At 38.6% G+C, this 24,464-nt stretch overlaps 2 protein-coding genes across 2 annotated transcripts; both read left to right on the forward strand.

The window, feature by feature from the left end:
* The first annotated feature begins 377 nt into the window (after nucleotides 1–377).
* Nucleotides 378–1,310, forward strand: Or10x1 (olfactory receptor family 10 subfamily X member 1). Its single transcript, XM_026408013.2, has one exon. The coding sequence runs from the start codon at nucleotides 378–380 to the stop codon at nucleotides 1,308–1,310; it is 933 nt and encodes a 310-aa protein (XP_026263798.2).
* A 13,220-nt stretch (nucleotides 1,311–14,530) lies between these two features.
* Nucleotides 14,531–15,484, forward strand: Or6p1 (olfactory receptor family 6 subfamily P member 1). Its single transcript, XM_026407999.2, has one exon. It carries the CDS (start codon nucleotides 14,531–14,533, stop codon nucleotides 15,482–15,484), a length of 954 nt encoding a protein of 317 aa, XP_026263784.2.
* The last annotated feature ends 8,980 nt before the right edge of the window (nucleotides 15,485–24,464 follow it).

The following is a 24,464-nucleotide window of genomic DNA, read 5'->3' on the forward strand; positions in this document are numbered from 1 at the left end:
GTGTTGGATCTTGACTCTAGTAACCACTCAGAATTTTTTCCAGGGTTAAAAACCTTATCCAAATGTGGCTGTCCCAGTGAACTTCATTTGGACTATTTTCTCCCTTACTATACTACAAGCAGATAAAATTCTCTTAAAATAAGTCAGAGTATGCCTTGGTCACATAAAAAGTGTGAAACAATTAGTTGCTGAGTAAAAGAATGAATGCAGAGAGGAAAACACATCATCTATATATGCATGTGTTTGCTAAATAAAAAAGCAGTTGGTTACAGTAGCTCTGATGATTTGCTTGATTCACATTATTACAGTTTTCATCTGCGGATATCAAAGAAGAATGGAAAATTGAATGCTTATTTTTTTCCAATTTCAGACAAACAATGAAGTTCAATCAGACAGTCCTGAAGGAATTCATCCTGGTTGGCTTTTCTGCTTACCCGAATGTTCAAGCCTTCCTCTTCGTGATCTTCTTTTGCCTCTACCTGTTCACCCTGGCAGGTAATCTGACCATCATGGGACTAACTTGGGGGGACAGATTCCTCCACACCCCTATGTACCTCTTCCTGAGTGCACTCTCCTTCTCTGAGACCTGCTACACCTTGGCGATCATCCCCAAGATGCTGGCAGATCTGCTGTCCAAGAGCAGAGCCATTTCAGTCACAGGTTGCGGCTTGCAAATGTGTTTCTTTTTGGGCCTGGGGGGTACCAACTGCATCATCCTCACTCTGATGGGGTACGACCGCTTCCTGGCCATCTGCAACCCTCTCAGGTATCCCCTGCTGATGACCAATGTGGCATGTGCACAACTCGTGGCCTCCGCTTGGGCCGGAGGCTTCTTGGTCTCCCTGATAGAGACTGTCCTGATATTCAGGGGTTCTTTCTGCTTTCCAAACCTCATCAGACACTTCTTCTGCCACATGCGGGCAGTGGTGAGGCTGACCTGTAGAGACAGCGACCTCACGGAATTCATCGTCACTGTGATCTCAGTGTCCGGCCTGCTGGGCACTTTCCTGCTTCTCCTCCTGACCTACGTGTTCATCCTTTCCACCGTCCTCAGAATCCCCTCGGCTGAGGGCAAGCAGAAAGCCTTTTCCACCTGTGCCTCCCACCTCACGGTGGTCATCGTCCACTTTGGTTTCGCATCTATTGTTTACCTGAAGCCAGAAGCCTCGGGGGGAGACGACACACTCATGGCTGTCCCTTACACGGTCATTACTCCTTTCCTCAGCCCCATCATATTCAGCCTCAGGAACAAGGACATGAAGCAGGCTTTTAGAAAGGTCATGAGAAAGACAGACGCCTTGAAAAAGTAACCTTGACCATTGCTGCTGATTTCAAGTATGGGGTAATGTCCCCCAGAAGATACCAGGACATTGAGAATGGAACCTACACCGTGTCAGGCAGGCACTCTGTTGTAAAGGGAATTATCCATCCCTCTACTTTCCACTATCAGAGGAAGAACACTTCTGGCCACAAGAGGATTCTGGCAGTCAATTTCTGGGTGTCTTGCAGCATTCATAAGTGAGAAAAGAAAGGATACAAAAGGAAAAACACAACTTCTGCACTGAGCGATTTCTTCAATATCTGAAAATGTAAATGTTGGATTTTTTCTGGGGGAAATTGTAATGCATTGTATTGCACTTTCCAGGAGATAAATCATTTTTGTCCAGAGATATATAAAAACCATCAACTGGCTACTTGTACCTATCTGGATATTTGCATGCATACACAGACAACAGATATACACACATGCACACACACACACACACACACACACACACACACACACACATATTTGTTAAGTGTTCATGCTCTACTGATTACTAACCATTTTTAAGAATACCCTGATCATGACTGTGGCCTTCCAATGCCTGCCTTCTGTGTATATGGGAAATCTTGAAGCATGTTTCATCTGAGCAAACAAGACACAAATGCCTACAAGTTCAATGAAATAGGGCACCAGGGATGTGAGAAATGTGTCTCCATTTTCTCCAGCAATATTCAAAAGCAACTGTTAACAAGCTTTGTCATGATATTGGGTTATTTCCTAAAGTATTTGGAAATGATTTTATCAAGGTATAAGATGTGTAAAAGGGGAAACCAGAAGATTACAGCATCAATTTTTCATGTTACCAGAAACCAAAACAGAAACACTGTGAAGTTTAAATCACAGAACAGTGAGTGATTGTACTGAAAAATTGAGACATAAATGCTTAGTGAATTTACCAAATCCTTTCTCAGTTATGCTGTTAACCAACTCTGTGGTTTTTATGAAAGTTATAAATTTTGTGCTGGGACTTGGTATAAATAAAATTTGAATGAGAACTATTGGAGTAATTTTCAACTCTACTGTATAACAGGATTGTTATGAAGATCAATAAGATAATAGATGAAAATAGCTAAGTGTATCAGCTGATTAAGTTTACCTCCTACTGTGACTCTCTTTCCTTACCTGGGATATTTTTCATGACACAAATGCAGCCAGAATTTATGCTCTAGATCTATCTGTAGTCACTGCTTGCAGTAGCAAGAATGTTTCTTTTCCTTGGGCCTCACTCCTGACAATGTGTTATTCAATCTGGGGAAGATACAATCTTGAAAACAAATTATAACAATTTACTGTCTCATGGTGGGGACAAGAATGTTAAGTCTAGGCTCAAAATGGGAGGATGTGATCCTAAGTGAAATAAGTCAGACATAAAAACACAAATATTGCATATTCTTTCTCATATATGGAAGCTAACGAAATCTATCTCAATGTAGAATTGTGATTACTAGAGTCTGGGAAAGGAGAACGGGAGGAGGAATAGAGAGAGGTTGGTAAGAGGGACTCAAACCAGTTGGAAGGGTTGGGGCAGTAGCTCAGTGGGAGACCAGCTCCCTAGCATGCACAAGGCCATGGGTTTGACCTCTAGCACCTCAAAAAATAAAATACAATAAAAGTAAAACTCAGATGGAAGACGTTCACGTGTTCTGCAGAACTTTGTGGGTAACTACACAACAACATGTTATATATTTTATGAATAACTGTAAGAGAAGAGCTCAAAGGTTCCCAGCATATAGTAATCAAAGAGATGGAGGTATTGACTGCCCATATTTTATCAAGATACACTATGCACATATACTAAGATAAATACCCCATAAATATATAAAATGATTTTATGTCCCTAAAAAAAATGTTTAAGGAGATGAAAACGTTAACTCTCCTGATTTGATCATTATATATTTTATACATATGTTGAATTACCACACTGCACCCTATCAAGTGTATGATTAAAATTATAATACATCAATAAGTGAAGTCTAGACTTGGGCTTCTGAACCTGAATTTAGGTGCATTAACCTGTTTTTGCTTGGTGTATTGGCTGTGGGCAGGGATTGTTAATTACCTACTTAATATCCATGGATAAGCTAGAAATAATTACATGGAAAGTGGAAATACCCAAAGAATTACTCACATATGGGGACTTGACAAATACAGAATTACAAAACACTGAGAAAAAAATGAGACTTTTAGTAGCAGGTGCTAATAAAATAACATCTCCACATGGGGGAAATTGCAACAAAGCAATTTCTTACTGTTAAAAACTAAACTCAAAAGGCAAAACGATAACTTTTTAAAAAGACAGTCTAGCCAGATGTGGTGATGCATGTCTACAATCCCAGCTCCCTGGAAGGTGAGTCAGGAGGGTCACAGGTTAGAGGCCAGCCTGGGCAGTTTAGTGAGACCCTGTATCAAAATTAAAAAAAAAAAAAATAAGACAGCTAAAGTGAGAATTGCCAAATGCATTGTCATCCCAGTGTGACTGTGGGCATACCCAAGTCTCTATTTTCTAAGAAACAACATCAGAAACTTCAGGAATGTGGAAAAATTAAAACTTACCTAATACAACTCAGTCATTCAATAAATAAATAGCAAGGGATAAAATCAAGACTAGGGGTGTCTTGCAGTGGGGCTGGGCCGAGTATCTACAGTATGTTATATAAAATATCCAGTTACTAACAAAAAATTTATGTTATACTAAGAGGAAAGTATAACTCGTTTCTAGAAAAATCCAAGAGACAGAAATTACCTGTGAGAGTGGCTAGAAGTTATGTTCAAAAGGCAAAGCACTTCAAAGTAGTCATTATAAATACATTACAAATTCTCTCAAAGATCTGAAGCAAACCACGATTACATAAATAAATGAAGGTATCATGAAAATGTCACATCTGACACAGAACACTAATAAATCATAAATGAGTTACAGATAAGAAGTAAAAATGATTAATTAGAATCAAATGGAAAACTCACGAGTTGAAAGTACAACCACAAAAATAAAAAAGCAATGCGCAGCAGGCACTCAATAATAGATCTGAACTAGTAGAATACAGAAATAGTAAACCTGAGATTGCTTCCTGTCTTGCTCTGTGACCTCTTTCACATATGTGCTGTCATTAAAATGTCATCCAGCAGGGAGTGATGTAGCCAGAGGCCCTCACCAAAGACCAAACATATGGAACCACCTGACCTTGGACTTTTAGCTTCCCAAACAGTAGCTACATAAATCTATTTTCTTTATCAAGTGCCCAGGATATTACTGAAGTCCAAACAGCATGCCAACTCTGCGCTGCTCATCACTGTGCTTTGTGAAAGAAAAATAAAATTCTATCATGCTAAGCCACTAAATTTTTGGAGTCTTGATAGTTCAGATTGTAGATGTATTGCTAAAATAATTAAATGAGATGTTTATACAGTTCTTAGGAAAGTTTCCAGTATAATATATTGGGCCCTCCAGATCTGCAGATTCTGTGTCCATGGATTCAATCCATCTTGGATTGAAAATTTTCATAAAGATATCAAAATGAGGGGCTGGGGTGGTGGCTAAGTGGTAAAGTGCCTACCTAGCATGTGTGAGCCACTGGGTTTGATTCTCAGCACCTCATATCAATATATAAAATAAAGGTCCATTGACAACTAAAATATATATATATATATATATATATATATATATATATATATATATATATTAAAAAGAGAGAGAAAGAGAGAGAGAGAGAGAGAGAGAGAGAGAATTTTTAATATTTATTTTTTAGTTTTTGGTGGACACAACAACTTTGTTTGTATGTGGTGCTGAGGATCGAACCCGGGCCACACGCATGCCAGGCGAGCGAGCCACATCCCCAGCCCAACTAAAATATATATATATATATATATATGTGTATATATATATATCTCAAAATGACAAAGACATAACAGCAATTCTCCAACTCTTCATGCTATCATCTAATCTTTTGAAAACTGCTTAAAGACCTGTATGCTTAACAATGGGGACAGGCTCTGATCAATGCATCATTAAGCTATTTTGATGTATGGGAACTTCATGGAGTGTATTTTCTTATGCAAACCTAGTTGATACCGGTCGATCACTCAACCCATCCTCTTAATAGGTAAAATATGAGAGGTGTGAGTTTGCTACCTGCATAACACAGCAGATTGTTTACAGTAAATTTCTATCTTTCTTTTTTCCACATGTAGGAGTACATTCTAAAGTACTAAAATATGAGGGCTGAGGATGTAGCTCATGGACGAAGTCCTGGACTTAATTTTCAGCACTGGAAAAAAAAATTACTGAATGTATAGTGAATTGCACTGCTACAAACATTGGGATACTATAGTTGTTGATTTCATGCAACCAGTGTAGGTGACCAACAGATGAGTGGATCAAGAAAATGTGGTGCCTATACACAGTGGAGTTTTACTTAGCTCTAAAGAAGGATGAAATTATGTCATTAGAAGGTAAATGGATGGAACTGGAAAACATCATGCTAAGTGAAATAAGCCAGTCCCCAAAAGTCAAGAGTTGAATATTATCTTTCACATGTAGACATGTGGAGTCCAGTGGATCTTTCCATGTGATGTGGTACAAAGCTCTAATGTCAGTAACTTCAGAGGCTGAGGCAGGAGAAGTGCAAGTTTGAGGCCAGCCTCAGCAACTTAGCAAGACACTAAACAACTTAGCAAGAGCCTGACTCAAAATAAAAAATAAATAAACAAATAAAAAGGGCTGAAGACGCGTCTAAGTGGTTTAGGGCCTCTGGGTTCAATCCCTGTTTTTTTTTTTTTTTTAAAGAATAAACCAAAAAAAAAACCCACAAAAGAAAGAAAGAAGAAAAAAAAAGACTAGTAGAGTAAAGAAACTGAAGGGAAGAAAGGCAAAGGAAAGGGGAGGTACTGGTGAATTAAATTGACCAAATTATACTATGTGCTTGTGTGACTACATCACAATGAATCCCCCTTTTACTTATTTATTAATTATTGTTATTATTTTTGGTACTGGGATTGAACTAAGGGGCACTCAACCACTGAGCCACATCCCCAGCCCTATTTTGTATTTTATCTAGATTCAGGGTCTCCCTGAGTTGCTTAGTGCCTTGCCATTGCTGAGGCTGGCTTTGAATTGTCCATCCCCCTGTCTCAGCCTTCCAAGCTGCTGGGATGATAGGCGTGCACCATTGAGCCTGGCTCACTTATGTTTACAACTTAAAAAAAATGAAAAAGGCCAATGGAGTAGAGGAAGGAAATTGGCAGAGGGAGGAACAAATGGGAAAGGGAGGCACTGAGGAATTAAATGGACTCAAGCAGGTGCATGTACGAATGCATCACAATGGATCCCACTATTGCCTGTAATTACAATGCACTGGTACAAACACAAAAGTAAAGGGAATCGTAGTATAGTAAATACATAGCCATTAGCATAGTCATCCAATATCATCATTGCAAAATGTTCAAATATATGTAGACTCTCACTCTAAGATAATGAAAAAGTATAGTATAATTTAAAAGTCAATTAATAATTAACAAGTTTATATACTGTACATTTTCATATTTTATAGAACTAGCCATGCAGTAAGTCTTTTTTTTTACACTGACATCACATGCCTGTTGTATCGTGGTAGGTACTCACTAGGTGATAGGATTTTTTTCAACTTTATTATGATCTGATATTATGATGCTGATAGAAATGTCCTTCTGTGGCACACAGCTGTATTTGTGACTCTATTATTCTGTGCTCACAATAATTTTTTATTATTGCTGAGAGGAGACAGCAAGGACTTTGAATGTGCTCCTTCCCTAGTACTGTATCTTAGACACGTCACTCCGCATATCCCTGGAGGGAGCCACTTCTTTTGTGACAGTTGCAGTAGAACAAGAAGCAAGCAGTGTCCTGTCAGTGTTTTCCTGTCAAGGGAATTAAAATTGTGGGAGAAAGAAGACATCATCGCTTTCAGAAACAGACTCAAATCTGAGCCAGGGATCAGTAAAATGCAATGACTCTTCTGTCCATTCCAAATATCTGGGGTATTCCCTGTGTGCGTTCCTAGCCTTGTTTTATCTGTGAAGGGATGAGAAAAACAAACAAACAAACAGGTGAGCAGAAAAAGGTGTTTCCTTGGTGGAGCTCCCAGACACAGGGAAGGGGGACACAGCCTCTCCCCCCCACACGTAAGCACAGACAGGGATATGACACAGAGATAGACGCCTTCTTAAGAAACGTAACAGTGTCAGAAACCACTTGTCTACCACTCTCTAACTTCACTGTTTTATTGCCTCAGTGGAATTTTAGTCTTGCATTATCATTTCTGTCCACCTCTTCAGCATCTCTGAAAAAAGAGTTGGGGAACCACTACGTGGTTGGCATGCAGGCAGTGAATGCCAAGGTTTCAGACAGGACTGGGCTCCCAGCCTGCACTTTTAGTGTATCACTTGTGCCCCAGAACAAATGTTCCCTCAGGTGACTTGGACACAGTCTTGTTGGGGGGAGGTGGGTCACTGTGACGATAGGTCGGTCCTAAGGGGCTATGTCCCTGATGAGGGACAGTCCTGATGATAAAGGCTGATTTCCGCTGCCCCTGTTGGCTTCAGGACCCATCTGCTCGACCTCTGTCCTGTCAAGTTGCAAGTGACTCGGAGACCATCATGAAGTATCGGCTTCCTTGAAACCTACCTGAGGCCGACCATGCCTGCCCAGAAGGAACAGGTCACCAGCCATCGACAAGTACCCTAAGACGGGGAGAGAGAGTGACAGTGGAGGACGGCAAGCAAGGGACTTGGGAAGGCTCAGTGGGAAGAGCTGCCCTAATCTAGGGTGGACACACACCCTCAGATCCTCCAGCATTCCCTGTGGTTTTCGGGTGCCTCTTAATCTTGAAAATCTCATAAGTTTCCTCAGATGTTTAATGTGCTTCAAACCTGAAAAACCTTCATGATCTCAACATCTCACAGTGAGTACCTGGCTATGGTAATCTTATAAGCATCAGTTATGATTCTGGAGAGGGTGCCTTTGAAATACACTTGAGATGTTCACAGGTATAGGGGATGTTTTCATTGTTGTTCTTTTTAATGAACCTGTTCTCATCTGTGTGGGATAGAGTATGACATTTCCGTACAGGTTTATAATGGGTGATGATCAAATTAGGGCGACTCATCTTTCCACCTCATTGTGTCTTTGAGTTTGGAGTCTTTAAGCTCCTCGCTGATAGTTCTTCCTAACAGATAATAGGTTATCGTAAACTGTAGTGTCTCCCTGTTATGTTGGACATTGGAACTTATTATTTCTAACTGTGTTTAGGTCCCCCTTATCCAACCCCCCTCTGTCTTTCTTTTCCTTTACACTTTCTAGCCCCTACTCATCTCTCTACTCCTTTTTTCCACTTTGGGATCAACTTTTTTAGTTCCTACCTATGAAAGAAAACTTAAGGTACTTGCCATTCTGTGTCTGGTTCATTTTACTTAATGCAATGTCCTTCAGAAACACGCATCTTGCTGCAATTGACAGGTTCTCACTCTTTTGTAAAGAGCTAAATGATATCCCATCGAATACACATACTATATTTTCTTCGTCCTTTCATCTTTTGATGGGCCCCTAAGTTGATTTCAAATCTTGGTGGATTGTGACTAGGGCTACAACAAACATGGGTGTGCAGGTATCTCTTTGATATGATGATTGCATTTTCTTTGACTACTTACTCAGATGTGAGGTACCTGGATCATATTGTAGACATATTTTGTTTGTTTATTATCCCTATAATGACTGGCTAATTTACATGCCCACCAACAGTGTTAAGAGTTCCCTTTTTCTCTACATCCTTAACAACATTTATTGTTTTTGCTTTTTTTTTAATAATAGCCATCTGACTGGTCCCAGATGGTACTCCTTATGGTTTTGATTTGCATTTCATAAGAGATATTTTTAAGTGAAAATATGGTAAAATTCTGGAGATCTATAATGGTGTTGGACAAGGCAGGAATTATTTATGGGAAGGGGAAACCCAGAAAGCAAAGGGCTGTAGCAAGAGAGGCAGGAGTCAATCTTAAACAAACGAGTTTATTTTTACATAAATGAGCCCATCTGGCTATGCCCAAGACATATACTTCTTTCCATAGTACTGAATAGGATAAAGGTTAAGTTTGCCATAATAACTCCATAATAATCTGCATTTATCCAGGTTTGAAGATTTTCTAAATGTGTTACCTTGAGGAAAAAAAAAAAACCACTCATCTTTGTTTCAATTACAAATAAAGGTGATTAGACCCATTGGGCTATTGTGAGGATTAAGTGAACATATGGAAAGCACTCAGTGTTTGTCACACAATCATGCATTTTATTATACCTTCTTTACATACCTTGTGGACACAGACGGAGAGTATAATTAGAACTCCAGACAGTTCTCAATAGTCAACTCAGTGGGCATTGAGTATCTTCCATTTGTGATGATCCAAGGGACAATTCAAGGAAAAAATATATAAAAACAAAAGTTTCCTTCGAAAAGAGGATGTGATGATGTGTAAGGCTGTGCCAATGTGTCTCTTATGAAGGTCTGTGCCGCTTCCCGGGGAGCACCCCAGGAGGCCAGACTATGGAGTGTTAAAGGTTCGTTCATATAACATCCAGGAATTCAGAGCACTTTGCTGGTGTCAATAGCCAAATAACTGATCCAAATGATATTTGAATGGTTTCAGGCCCACACATCTACAAAATCACCCATGTTTTCTAAAATAATGAATCTATTTATTTCACTTTGTAAGCAAATAATCTTCACCCAAATTTTCTATTTGATTGTCACCGTTTAATGATGTAGGAATAGCAGATTTCAACAATAGCAGCACTATTTGACAGATTAACAGGTTATGCCTTCTACTCTTGAGACAAGACAAAACATTACATTCCCAAATTTCTCAATGATTACCTAATTTACTTAAATCATCTGATAACTATATATTGGTCACACATCATGAATAAAGAACTGAACTTCAAGTAGGATAGATAAATACGAGTAGGGAAAGTGCAGGTAAATACATTATTACCTAAAAGATCAGAGTCATGGTCACAGTAATAGATGCGAGGGACCTGTTCGATAAAATCTTCACAGAGACACTCATGTTTATTGCAATTATTCATGTGTAAAAGACAAATGTTAAAAAAAAAAAACAGTGTGGCACCTTGAAAAATTCTGTTGTGCTTGAAGGTTAAACCAGAGGGATGAGCAATAGGTATTAGGCAAGTTGACCACAAAAGGACCATTCAAAGTAGGTAGAAGGTGGATTGTGCAGTCCCATTAGTTTCCTTTTAGTCCCAAGAGGACCTATGTGTGAGTTGAGACCTGCTGTTGATTCTGAGAGGAAGTGCAATGGGAGAAATTCTCAAGCTTTTCCCCATTAATTACTTTTAGGAATATTATTTGTAAAACGAGTAAGGTGCATTTAAAGAGATCATCATGGGGTTGATGTGTGAATTTTAGGCTCTGCTGTCTTGAGTTGCCCTAGTGGTAGAATCCTGCCCTGATATCATGAAAATCTTGAAGTGCTAACAGAGGAGAAAGGTGGTTTCTAGACTGATAAGAGGGGAGAGGCACAGCCCAGAAATTAGAATAATCAGGTAAAGAAAGAAGCATGAAACACAAGTCCGGTGCACACCATCCACTGATATGCTCCGTGCTGTAGGAAGACTCTGGATAGTTAACCAGAAGTAGTCCACGTAGGAGGCCCTTGTCCAAAAGGGAGGGCAGGTTCGAAGCAGGGTACAGAAAAAGTGAAGAGATGTAACTGAAAGAGATTAGAGACCAACATTTTCTTGGCTGGAGAAAAGTCTTTGGCAATAGCAAGCCAATGTGAATAATAAACAGGATTCCACTTTGAACAACTGAGTTAAAAACCAGTGACAATGATAACATGAAGGATTACAGACCAGTGGACAGGAAATTAGAGTTACAGGAACCTCTAGGCACAGTCTCCATTTACAGGCTTGCCTTGAAGGCAACAGATAATTTAACCCACCGGGGGCTGCAGAGCAAGGTTGGCTTTAAACAAACTTGTGAAGCAGACAGGGAGTTTCCTAACCTGCTTCCTATTGTCACTCCATTCTCCAGTAATGTCCTTTTCTTGTCCTTTAGGATTGAACCTGGTCAATTTGAAATTTTAACTGTATCTTATGCTGTCCTTCAACTAGAATAGAACCGCAGTTTGCATTTAAGTTCAATTATCTGAGTCTATACTATAAATATCTGAATAAAGGAGATTATTTAAGATTCTACAACACGAGACTGAAATTCATGCTACTCATGTGTTCTAGGAAATGTTCTTTTTGCTGAGAATAGTAAGTTAGTATCAGTAACAATGTCAGTGCTGAAAAAATGAAGGACAGATAAAGGTATCCCACATCCTACTGCAAGTGAGCGGTTTCCAATTCATTTCTTTCAACACAATTGAATTGGCTAAGTGAGTCGTCCACTAATAAATCAACACAAATATTTTGGATGATTGAGTACTATAAAATTTCTGCACATAACTAACAGAAAGTTCAAATAATATTATCTTATTTCTATAACAGAGCTAAGTTTATTCCCAGAGTGACAGGACATCAATGTCATTTATCTATATGAACTAGTTTTCTCAGTGTTTATATCTCCAAAGTGAAACGATAAAATGAAATTGATGCGAAAACTTTCCCATTGGTGGTAATAAATAGTCTTGAATCCACATAAGAATTGAAAAGAGAAAGCTCAATCCACATTATTAGAAGATGGTTTTCCAATAAATTTTTAATATTGTGTCTAATATAGTTTTTCAAAATATATCATCTATTTTTGTTGTTTTGGCTGAATGTATGCTAATTATATAATCTCTAGAGGAAAATATTTTACAAAGCACTTACAATTTTTAGAGTTCAGGAAAAAAAATATAGACAGATATAGAGAAATCCATAAAAGACTTGCAATTATAGAAGACATTACATTACATTGTGACGAGGATGAGACAAATGATGTAAAACTTCTCATATTTTAAAGACATTTATTTGCATAATTTTTGAAATAAGTCTTAGTGGGTATTATAGCCTTGATATTTAGATTTCACTGAACCTATAAAAAAGTGATATAGTAGTTTCATTTAGAAAGGTCAATATTACCAATGCAGTAGAATTAGAGTCCCTTTAACTATATAAATGTCTGATTAAAAGAAGTCATCAAAATAAACAAGGAGAGAAATGAATTACAGTAGATGGGGTAGAGAGAGAAGATGTGAGGGAAGGGGAGGGGAGATAGTAGGGGATAGGAAAGGTAGCAGAATACAACAATTACTAATAGGGCATTATGTAAAATTGTGGATGTGTAACCGACGTGATTCTGCAACCTGCATTTGGGGTAAAATTGGGAGTTCATAACCCACTTCAATCTAATGTATGAAATATGATATGTCAAGAGCTTTTTAATGTTGTGAACAACCAATAAAAAAAAGTCATTAAGCTGGCATATTATTTTAAATATTATTTATTTATTTATTGCAATAGGAATTGAACCCTAGTAGGGTGCTCAACTACTAAGCTATACCCCCAGTTCTTTTACTTTTTATTTTAATACAGGGTCTTGCTAGTTGCTGAAGCTGGCCTTGAACTTGCCATCCTCCTGTCTTGGCCTCCTGAGTTGCTTGCAATTACAGGCATATGCCACAGGGCCCAGCCCTTTAAAAGTTTCTTAAAGGGGAAAAATGTAAAGGGCTAAGTCTTGACAAAATTGGGAATGAATGATGATATCTCACATAGGACCCTAGCTCAAGTCAGATTTGCAGTTTTACCAGAGTTTTCAGTTTTATCCTGGAGATACCAGGTCATAGGCAAAATTGAGAGGAGATTGGAAAGGCAGAGCAGAATGATTAGGAGAAAGAGGACCACCTCATTTCTTTTGCAGCATTGCCAATTTCCTGTGGCTGCTGGAACAAACTGACGCATTAGGCTTAAAACAACAGAGCTTTACTCTCATGGTACTGAAGAACAGGAGTCTGAAATCTGTATCACTTGGCTGGATTCAAGGTGTTGACAGGCTTGTGCTTCCTGTGGTTCTGAGGGTGAATTCCTGCTTTGTCTCTTCTAGCTTCGGATGGCTGTGGCCACTCCTCACCTATGGCCAAGTCATTCCAACCTCTACGCCCTGCAATCTCTTCTTATCCTCTGCATGTCTATTTCAATACTTTCTCTTTTAAGGGCCCTTTGGTTGCATATAAGGACCATCTAGATAATCCAGGATGATCTTCCCATTCCAACATTCTTAATTTAATCGCATCTGAAAAGTCCTGATACTATCTACGAATTCTGGGACTTGGAGCACACAGACCTTTTTGGTTTGTGTTTTTCTATCCAGGGTCTCACTATGTTGCCCAGTCTTCTCCCAAACTCCTGCGCTCAAGCAATGGTCCTGCCTCAGCCTCATGAGGTAGCCTAGACTACAGGAACAACCAGAGTACACAGCCTGTGGGATTTTTTTTAAACCTATCACACAGGCCCAGAAATTACAGAGTTTAATTCTGGCACAGAGAATGCACTGACAAAATAGTTGTAAAATGATTGAGGAAAAAAGTACTCTTTTCTGAAACAGAGCTTCCTAATCGCTATACTGGATTGTTTCTCCTGCTGTGAATGAACCCTTTTCAAACCAACTTTCTTTCTGCTGTGTTGCCTTCCCGACAGCTCAAAAATTCTCCTTGAGCCACTACTTGTCCTTAATTTCCCATGAGAAAATGAAGCCCTCCGTCGCCAGTTTGCTGTCACTCTTTCTTTGATATATTTGCTCTTTCCACAAATATGGAGTAAAAGATGCTACAGGGCTTAAAAGTTTGAGGAAGGGGAAAGAGAGCATTAAAACAACAACAATAACAACAACAACAGCAACAAAACAAAACAAAACAAAACAAAAACCCAGAATCAAAACACCAAGGCTGGTCCTGAAATCTCTCGGTAAGCATTCATCCAATACTAAGCACAGTTAAAATTGCTAGTTATTAAGTACAGTCCTCAACCCTGAGGACCTTTGCCTGGAAATGGAAGATAAAACAGCAAAAGAAAGGGAAAAATGATATCATAATAATAATTGATGGTATGTTGTACCACTGACCTTCTTCCATGGTTGCAGGCTGTGGGGAGACAGTAATGGCTTGATCCACCTATCTTTCAACCTTTTTCTCTTCCTGTTACCTTCTCAGATACTCAAGTGGACCGAGGTCATGGGGAATTTGAGTGGAGGCCACGTGGAAGAGTTTGTCTTGGTGGGCTTCCCCACATCTCCACCCCTCCAGCTGCTCCTGTTTGTCTTCTTTCTGGCCATTTACCTGTTGACGCTGCTGGAGAACGTGCTCATCATCTCCACCATCCGGCTCACCCCAAGCCTTCATCGCCCCATGTACTTCTTTCTTGGTCACCTCTCCTTCCTGGAGCTATGGTACATCAACGTTACCATCCCCCGGCTCTTGGGAGCCTTTCTTACCCAGGATGGAAGAGTCTCCTACGTGGGTTGCATGACTCAGCTCTACTTCTTCATTGCTCTGGCCTGCACAGAGTGTGTCCTGCTGGCCGTCATGGCCTATGACCGCTACCTGGCCATCTGTGATCCCCTCCGCTACCCGAGTCTCATGCCTTCCAGCTTAGCCACGCGTCTGGCGGCTGCCTCTTGGGGGAGTGGGTTTTTCAGCTCCATGATGAAGCTGCTCTTCATTTCCCGACTGTACTACTGTGGACCCAACGTCATCAACCACTTTTTCTGTGATATCTCCCCACTGCTGAACCTCACCTGCTCTGACAAGGAGCAAGCAGAGCTGGTGGACTTCTTGCTGGCTCTGGTGATGATTCTACTCCCTCTGGTGGCTGTGATTTCATCCTATGTGGCCATCATCGCGGCCATCCTGAGAATCCCAACTACCCAGGGACGCCACAGGGCTTTCTCCACTTGCACCTCTCACCTGGCAGTAGTCGTCATCTACTACTCCTCCACTCTCTTCACCTACGCACGGCCCCGAGCCATGTACACCTTCAACTACAACAAAGTCATTTCCGTGCTCTACACTGTCATTGTCCCATTTCTCAACCCAGCCATCTACTGCCTAAGGAACAAGGAGGTGAAGGAGGCCTTCCAAAAGTCTGTCCTGGGCAGATGTCACCATCTGAGGGATGTTCCAGACTGATGTGTGGCAGACGGAGATGGGAGAATAGTAACCGAGTGTTCATAGGACCTCACCAAGGAATCAGAGGATGTGCTAGAAAGGAATATAAATGTCAATAGTCTACCATTTCTCTAAATACTGTCTAGGAATCTCCTAAAAAGCCATTGATTTTGTACAGGAGTTTCCAAATTAAGCCTGGTTTAGCTTAGTTCCTAGGAACTTCTGTTTAGCAAACGGTTTGAGTTTTCCTACAAGTCTATTACTTTGTAAGTGATGAAGCTGCTGTTTCATATGGGAAAGTAAATTTTGAAGATCATATTATTAAATCCAACTTTTGTGAGGAAATGCAAAATTACATATTCATCCCCAAGAAAAATTTCATGCCATCTGATACATACCTTTTATTTCGACATTCTTGATATCCCACTGAAAGTAAACACAGAGGCACACACTGCTTGGCATTAAGTCATATATGCACAATGTATATGGCTAAATACCCTCTTTGTCTTTCTTTGAATCTCAGGGGGATGTGAAACTGATTAACTGATTGGATGTCAAATAGGAATAGGTAGTAGCTGAATTGTGTTAGAAAACTTTTAAACAGATTCTTCTCCAGCATTAAAGGTTGCATCTGTTTTAACTAGTTGTTGTCTGCAACCATACTTGTGTAAAATTTTGCCCCTGGGCAAAGGACCATATGAACAGAAAGTGTCTTGATAAGAGAGAATGTTTGAGAACCATAGATAGGATAAGGATATCTCTGTGATGAATGAGATGGGTCAGGTTCATAGCCTAAATTGTAGATATTCTACCAAGATCCCTTGAGTTTTGCAAAGTTGTTTGAATCATTCATAGATATTGTCATATCCAGACTCTAGGCTCATTTACCCAAATTTCAGCACGTTGAACCAAATTCAATGGTTACTTAGACATGGCATACATAGAAACTGAAATAAATATGAAATTGAGCAAATTCCAATAAGTGCAGATGATTAGTCAGTCCACAGTTGCTTATTTTCAGCCAGGCTTTGGAAAGAGAAGAAAACCATTTGATCAATAATAATTTTAGATTTTTGTAGTATCTAAAATGAACTAGCCAAAAATAATCTGACACTAAAACAATGTAAGTTGCTTTATTTTCATAAAACCTCTAGTCTTAGAAACTTCTTTGAGTGTGACTCAGTTTACATCATGTATTGTTTTCCTTTCTTGTAGTTATGAAAGGCATGGAGTTTATGATTATGAGTTCAGATCCTAGAAGCAACCAATTTCAGTTTGCTCCTGGCTTTAGCATTAACTTATTATATTAACACAATATATGGAGGCGAGGAACTGCACTTCTCCACTCTTCATTTCTTCTTTTTATAATGAAAATAACATCACCTACCTCATGTGCTTATTAGGAATACTAAATAGATAATGTGGGTGTGAGTAAAAGGTTATTAAACTCTTTTCTCTTTGTGAATAAATTTGAAGTAGGTTTGACTTCCCACTTCTGGCACCTTGGAAATGTTGCTAGACAACATTGTTTATGATACAAGTTACCTGTAGCTAGTAAATGTCCTCTGGACTGGGAGGATAATGCATACACATATTATAAAAGCCCAGTGAGAAATAAAGGTTTCAACTACTTTTATAACTTGGCCTCTTTTGCAGGGAATCCTGGAAGCTATGGATGCCCAGGAAACTGTTGCAAGAGATACGACTGGCTTTTAGGGGGCGTGAGGATTCCAAGCTAAGGTGGATTCTGCCCTCCTCTGTACAAATTTCATGTGCTCGTAGCTTAGCTGCGACCTCCAACGACAGGATCTTGCCCATTCCCATTTTCAGGACTCTTTCCCCTTTACAGAAACTACTGAGGCTGCCTTGAGGGGATGCTGTGTTTCCTACCCTGTGATTCTCTAAGTTGATTTGGTGCCGGGCATGGCCTTTGATAGGGTTGTGTTTGTCCAGTGAAACTTAGGAAGACCTTCCGGGATAGAATGCATTTAGCATCCAATGACTCTCAAGCCCCATCATCATTGTCATTTTGTCACTGTAGTATCATATTCTTTCTAGGTGAAGCATCATTGTAACTATTTGAAGACAACCACAAGCTGATTAGAAAGTTACAATTCTCAAATAGATAATTTAATATTGTATTGAGGTGGAGTCATCGGGTGGAGTCAGTAAAGTCCTTCCTCTTAACAAGGATTGAAACACATCAGACATCTCCACTAGAATGTCAAATACCAGTCTTAATGCTTGCCTTAGCCATTTTAGCCTAGTTTTCATGCTTCGTATTTTTCTTCTAGATACTGGCCTACCTATTGCTCGAGGAAGAGCTGGACAGTGTCATCTGCTACAAATGCTGTTTGTACCACTCTTGTCATGTCATGACATAGCTGTTATGAACTTTTTTTTTGGTATCAGGAATTGGACCCAGGGGGTACTTAACCACTGAGCAACATTCCCAGCCCTTTTAATTTTTTTTTTTTTTTTTTTTGAGACAGGGTTGCTTAGGGCCTTGCTAAATTGGTCTCAAACTTTCTATCCTCCTGTCTCAGCCTCCAGAGTTCCTGGGATTACAGGAGTGGGCCACTGTACCCAGCTTCAATTCAGTTTTAAATGCATACTCAGTGCAGCCAGGGAAAATAAGAGGGTGGAATGCAGTCAAGCTAAGCATGGATTTGTAAATAAAATCAAACTCTTTTAAAATAGTAGCACTGTCCATCACAATTGACTAAGAACGTACTTGCATTTAAAAAGGAAACATAGATTATTTTATCTTGCAAAACACTTCATAGAAATCACAGACATGGTTATCTGCCTCAGAATTTTAGGACACAAGAGAAGAAATAGATAAGACATGATTTTCAGAAATGATTATAAAATTACATTTTCCATTACTACTCCTTCCCTGTTACTTAGTTTTTCTTTAAAGCATAAAATATGGGTGTGACTGAATTCTTTCACATGTGAATATCCAATTGTCCTGATACCATTTATTGAAGAGACTATCTTTTCTTCATGTATATTCTTTTTTGTTTGTTTATTATATATATATATATATATATATATATATATATATAGAGATGTATATATATATATATGTGATAGCAGAATGCATTACAATTCTTATTATACATATAGAGCACGATTTTTCATATCTCTGGTTGTATACAAAGTATATTCACACCGATTCGAGAGGGAAATGAGTGGTAATGGAGAATGTAACTGATCAAAGTATCTTATGTGCATGTACAAATATATCATAATGAATTCCACTATTATGTGCAATAATAAAACATAATTTTTTTAAAAAGTAAAAAAATATATATAATATTTCTAAAAATGATCAACTTAAAATGAGTTAAAGATTTAACTGTAAGGTCTGAAATTATAAAACTACAGGAAAGAAAACAAGGGGAATGCATTATAATATTGGACTGAGCATTGATTCCATAGGTACAACATTAAAAGCAGAGGCAATAAAATTTAAAAAAAAGTTTAAAAAAGAATGATTATAAAACACTAACACGAAGAAAAAATATGAGTTTCTGCACTAAACTGAAGACTTTTAAAAAATAACATCTGGGCTAGTAATTACTTTTGTCCATAAATCTTTCCACGATAATATTTAATCCACCAGGTTCTTCTGCTCTTCCATATATTCTTCTGAAGTTATACGTTTATTATGTCATATAAATAAAATATTTCCTCTTTGAACAGATAACAATATTGCCTGCTATATACTATATACTGTATTAGAAAACAATGAATTGGTTACCTGAGAACTCTTAGTCCAAGAGTTTTGTAATTGATTGTAAGGGATTCATATTTCCTATGTTCCACCAAAATTTCCAAATTAAATAAACAGAACTTTGATTTAGAAGGTTGTATACTATAAGCTCCACATCTAGTTTTAATAAAATACTGGAAAGATGAGACCATCTCTTGATGAAGAAGAGAATCCAGTTAACACAGGTCACTTAACTAGAAATAGCCTCATTATTTTATTCAAGTATTCAAATATTTGAATAAAATGAAGCGCTAGCTTCAAAGACCATCTTCAGAGCTATTTATCCAATACTAACCTTTTTGTTAATGTTGGTATGTCCTTTTAAAGATTAAGGACATGATACTTGGAGAAGAAATTTGAGAATTTGTGTCCAGATCTTGGCAAAAAGCAATGAAAACCCACATTTTTATTCAAAGTTCATGTCCATTTTGGATTTCTCCTCTTTGAGATACCTGAATCACATTTTCCTTCTCTATGTCAGGAGGATGGATTAATGTCAATGGCATTAACCCTTATTTCCTATTTACTTGTGTTTTAATAATAGTGGGGGTTGTGGTTCTTGAAATGTACCATCAAATGCCTCAAAGTTGTAAAATGATTACATAACTGTGTGAAAGGACTAGAGACAAATGAACAGAACAGTTCCCAATGCTTAGAAGACACTCAGTACATGTTTACTGAACGAATGGTCGGGCTCCTGCAGAATTACACCAAAGAGTAATGAACTAGGCATCTACTTAGAGAAGAAGGAAGCATTATCCCAGTTTTCTGTGGGTGAAACTTCCTTTTGGAATTGTTAATCAAGTTGGAAAATAATGAGGAGTAACCAGAGGTTCCGCCTATAAATATGAACTAGGGCTTGTGTAGCCTAAGGATTTTTTCCTTAAAAAAATTCTGTCATTTAATAGAGTTTAATTTTATACTGGGGCAGTATAAATATATTGACTACACCTCATCTTTCCCAGCTCCAGAAAACTACATGCTTTGACATTGGTCAACATCCTTCAAGGGCATGAATATCAAGTTCCCACAGGTCTTCTTCATGGTCTACCGTAGTCTTGGTGTGGTTCTGCCCCTGAGATTCCTGGGTGTGAAGGTATTCTAACCCATGAAGCAGCACATACCTAACTAAAGATGTCATTGTCCATTCCCATGTCAGTATGTATATTTTCTATACAGTCTTACTACCTTGTAGTTCCTCTGAACACCTTTGTATGCTTCTGAATGTCTACTATTTATAATATACATGTTCTTACTCCTTTTTGAAAATACAGATATCATCCGAATGCTTATTTATTTTTCACATCTACTGAGTTACTGATGCGTGAGTTAGCTATGCATGTGGAGTTGATTCTGGTAAGCACAATATCTAAATGTTGGAAGCTAGTACATGTGTTTTATTCACGTACTTGAATCTCCAAAGAGAGATAGCTAAATGTCACTTCTCTTTTCTGAATGGCTTGGGTTACATTAATATTTTTCCCCCAGAGGACCTTATTATTTGTGAGACTCTTTGCTCAGAAAAACACACACACACACACACACACACACACTTTTTTTTTTTCTCCATTTTCCTCTTCCCTAGAGTCTGCTTGGGAAGGAGGGGCAGTGTAGTTTCAGTCAAAATTCCCTCTTGTGCCTTAGATTCCACTTGGCTTGCTTCTCTTCCTCCAGTATTCCCCCTAGGATGCCCTTGAGCCCTGGAAAGGCCAAATACTTTCCTGAAGGTGGTGTCTCTTGGGAAGTTCCCTGTGGGTGGAAGGGAGTTGGTTCCTGCTTGGAAACTCCAAGGCACACAGAAGCACAAATAGGTCCGTTCAGGACCTCCTTCAAGTTCAGTGGAGACAGACAACTCTCTTAGGCTGAGGGAGATTGCTCTCCTCTTTCCAGTCTATATGATTTCTTCTCCTCTCTCAGGGCAAGGAGGCTATCCCTGACAAGGCAGAGAAAAGTTTTATCACAGAAAATGGTGAGTTGTTAAAAAAAAAAAAAAAAAAAAAAAAAAAAAAAAAAAAAAAAAAAAAACCCTCAGATATTTCTAAAAGGAGATTTGGCCAGTGTTTAATTTCTCATTATTTTGAAGGGAAGCAAGGAAAAATTGAAAATAATTTTTATCATTTCATAGATTTTTGAAAATAGTTTGTCATCTATGAGTATATGATATGCAGTGTTACAAGGAGGTGTAGGGAGAGGACACAGTTATATGTACGTATTAATTTCAATTCAATGGAGATTTCTTTATCACTGATGCGTATAAAGCCATATGAAGAATGTGAGGCATTCAGATATCCTGTGTGATTTGAATTCTCATGCTATTTTAAGATTTTACTATGAGAGCTCACTCTAGATGATATGAGCCTGAATCTGAAAATTACCTAGGAAGGCCTGTTCTACTGAAGATGTCTCAATTTAATGTACCAGCTCAACTGTCTGTCTTGCAATATGCAGAGCCCAAATCTATTCTGATTTAAGAGACAGAAATTTAAAAAAGTGGCAGAGAGAATAGAATCAATGTGTGATTCTAACAGCACACTAACGAATGTGTGTTTGTAAGGAATGCAGTAGAATACAGGTATGTGAGTATGGGTATGTGTTTTTGTGTTAAATAAGGGCAACCACAGGCAAATGGGATGGCGGTTGCAGAGGTTTTAATGACTTAAAGCTTCTTAGAAGATAAAGGATGATTGTACTGCTACTCATAGTACCAAAGAGGAAGAAGGTAAGACCAGTTTTTCACTGTGAAATAAATTTTAATTTTTTTTTGTGTGTGTGTGGATGCATTTATCCTCAACTAGAAATCTGAGATAAATTGAAAGACTAGTCAAGCTCAAAATGAAATCAATAGAATTTAAGCCACTTTCCCATAAATGGAAAGAGAAATAGTTGAAAAATAGTCTATAGTTTTGGAAAGTTTTAAAAGGTGTAGAGGATCAGGGATATTGAATATAGATATTTTGCCTAAAGTCCTCGAAACTAACTCAAAGTAGAAACCAAGAAATAGAGAAGAGTTCACTGGCACAAACTTAGGAACTGCTAGGCATTCACTCCTGAAACATAACTGTTCCTAAGAGGTTCTGGGAAAAGGGATGTGGACTAGAATCATGTCCCTGTAAAAGTGAACAAAGTCAACCAAATTATGCTATGTCCATGTACAAATGAATAGACACCAATGAATCTCACATTATATATATCTATGAATACAGCATAGTGAATCCTACTATTATGTATAATTATGATAATTAAAATGCACTAATAAAATTTATAAAGAATAAAGCTGATTTAAAGAAGTAAGCATGTATTGCTTCCTTTTAAAAACATGCCTTGCCATTGAGGATCCTAGAAGGCCAGGAATTGATAGAAGACGAGTTTGCACACAGATTATGATTCTGTCACATCTTTCACTGCCTGTGGCCCGATCTGGAGACTTCTGAGACCCTGAGTTTGGCTACATCATTCTGCACAGAGCTCACATAGTGATTTTTAAAATGTGTGCAGTCTCAGGAGCACTTCATCCACATAAAGATTCTTTTCTGCTCCTAATTTCTCTACAAACAATAAAGCAGATCCCTTCCCAAGCCCATCATGATCCAGGGCTCTTTGCTGATTTCCTGTGGGGACGGCCAGCATCACCCTGCTGGGGAGTCCGAGGGAGAGCCTCTTGCTCCTCTCCGGTAGAGGGCTCAGGAGACTGAAGCTATTTTATTTCTCAGTTTTCAGAATGAAACTAAGTCTTAGATCCTACCTGTGTTTTCACAGTTTTGAGATCTTGCTTCCCACTAACTGTTCTAGTTAAACTGGGTCAGGTAATGATGATCACATGGAAGTGGAAGATTCAGTCTCAAGAAGGAATGATATGATGAGGCATGGGTAACAGAAAGGTTAGAGGTTGAATGAGTCTTATCACTGATTTCAAGCAGTGAAAGGCCATCCTTTGACAAAGCAATGAGATTTCTCTGTGCAACTCCAGAAAACAGAACCAGGACTCATGGATATAGCAGCTTGGGTTCTAGAAGAGACCCTAACGTATTGATCACAGGTTAATTTTTTCTAAGTAGATATTGAGTTTAATTTTTTCTTTGTAGATATTGAGTTTTGTTTCCCTTGATCCAGAAAAGATTAGCTGAATACTTTGTTCTATGCATCAGTGACCCATAAATTTTGGAGAGGAATTATATCTAATGACCTATCTTGTTCCTTAGAACTGCATGCCTCTGTGTTTCTACAGCTGAACATTTCCTTTCTAGTTCTTTAGCTGTGTGTGTGTGTGCGTGTGTGTGTGTATGTGTGTGTGTGTGTGTTTGCAATTAATAGAATGCACTATCAATTCTGAAAGCTAGTGGAATATACCTTTTTCAAGAAAAATCGTGATTGTACCTCTTGTGATTCTATTGAAATTAAGTTAAAATCAAGTTGTCTTGAGCCAACATTATTTAGATCATAGAAAGAATATTAAAATGAATGGAGTCTGGCAGATATCCAGGGATTAAAACTGGCCAAGGAGCAACATATAATCATTAATAAATGGCAACTCAGTCAATATACAGCTGTTTTAACTTTAGGAAAATCATTTAAACATTCTGGTCTTCTCTTATCTGGGAAACAAAAAAAGAAGTTTGAGCTAAACTCCCACTGTTTTAAAACACCATTATTCTGGAATCTTCACCTGAATCTTGACTCTCATTCTGGCAATTTGATTTCTCATTCCTTGAATTTGTATTTCTCTTTATCCAGAGGGTTCTAAAAACCATTTCCAAAGGTACAACTTAAAGCTCAAAATAAAATACAAAAAGCACCACATCTAACTCATATATCACCCTCTCTCTTCTCATACATAAACAGGAGTGAGTTATAAAAAAGAAATTTTATACTTTAATTTAAATTCTGTCATTAAGCAATTAGCTGTGTACCCTTGAGCTAAGTATTTTGTATATTTACCAAGTGAGCATGATAATGCTCATCCCATCCCAATCCCTGATTGTGAGGACCAGATGAAAAAGTGTATGTGCTTTCAGATAGGTGAACCTGTGGCATCCCTGGGCAGGAATGCTGCTGCTGTGTGTCAGTCAGCGCAGCCTCCTCAGGACCCAGTGGTAAAGAGCATCCCCTGGAAGGCAGGCTACTCACTGTGTGGGCCTGGCTGTCTTCCACACACGTCTGCTAGATGCACTGTCTGAGCAGCCTCAGAAGCTGCTAGGATGTGACTCTAAGAAACTGCCGCTC

This window comes from Urocitellus parryii, chromosome 11 (genome assembly GCF_045843805.1).
Source record: "Urocitellus parryii isolate mUroPar1 chromosome 11, mUroPar1.hap1, whole genome shotgun sequence".
In the NCBI taxonomy this organism is placed as follows: domain Eukaryota; kingdom Metazoa; phylum Chordata; class Mammalia; order Rodentia; family Sciuridae; genus Urocitellus; species Urocitellus parryii.

Bases quoted from the DNA above. Each gene is read 5' to 3' on its own strand.
- Or10x1 (XM_026408013.2), top strand. From the start codon at position 378: ATGAAGTTCAATCAGACAGTCCTGAAGGAATTCATCCTGGTTGGCTTT.
- Or6p1 (XM_026407999.2), top strand. From the start codon at position 14,531: ATGGGGAATTTGAGTGGAGGCCACGTGGAAGAGTTTGTCTTGGTGGGC.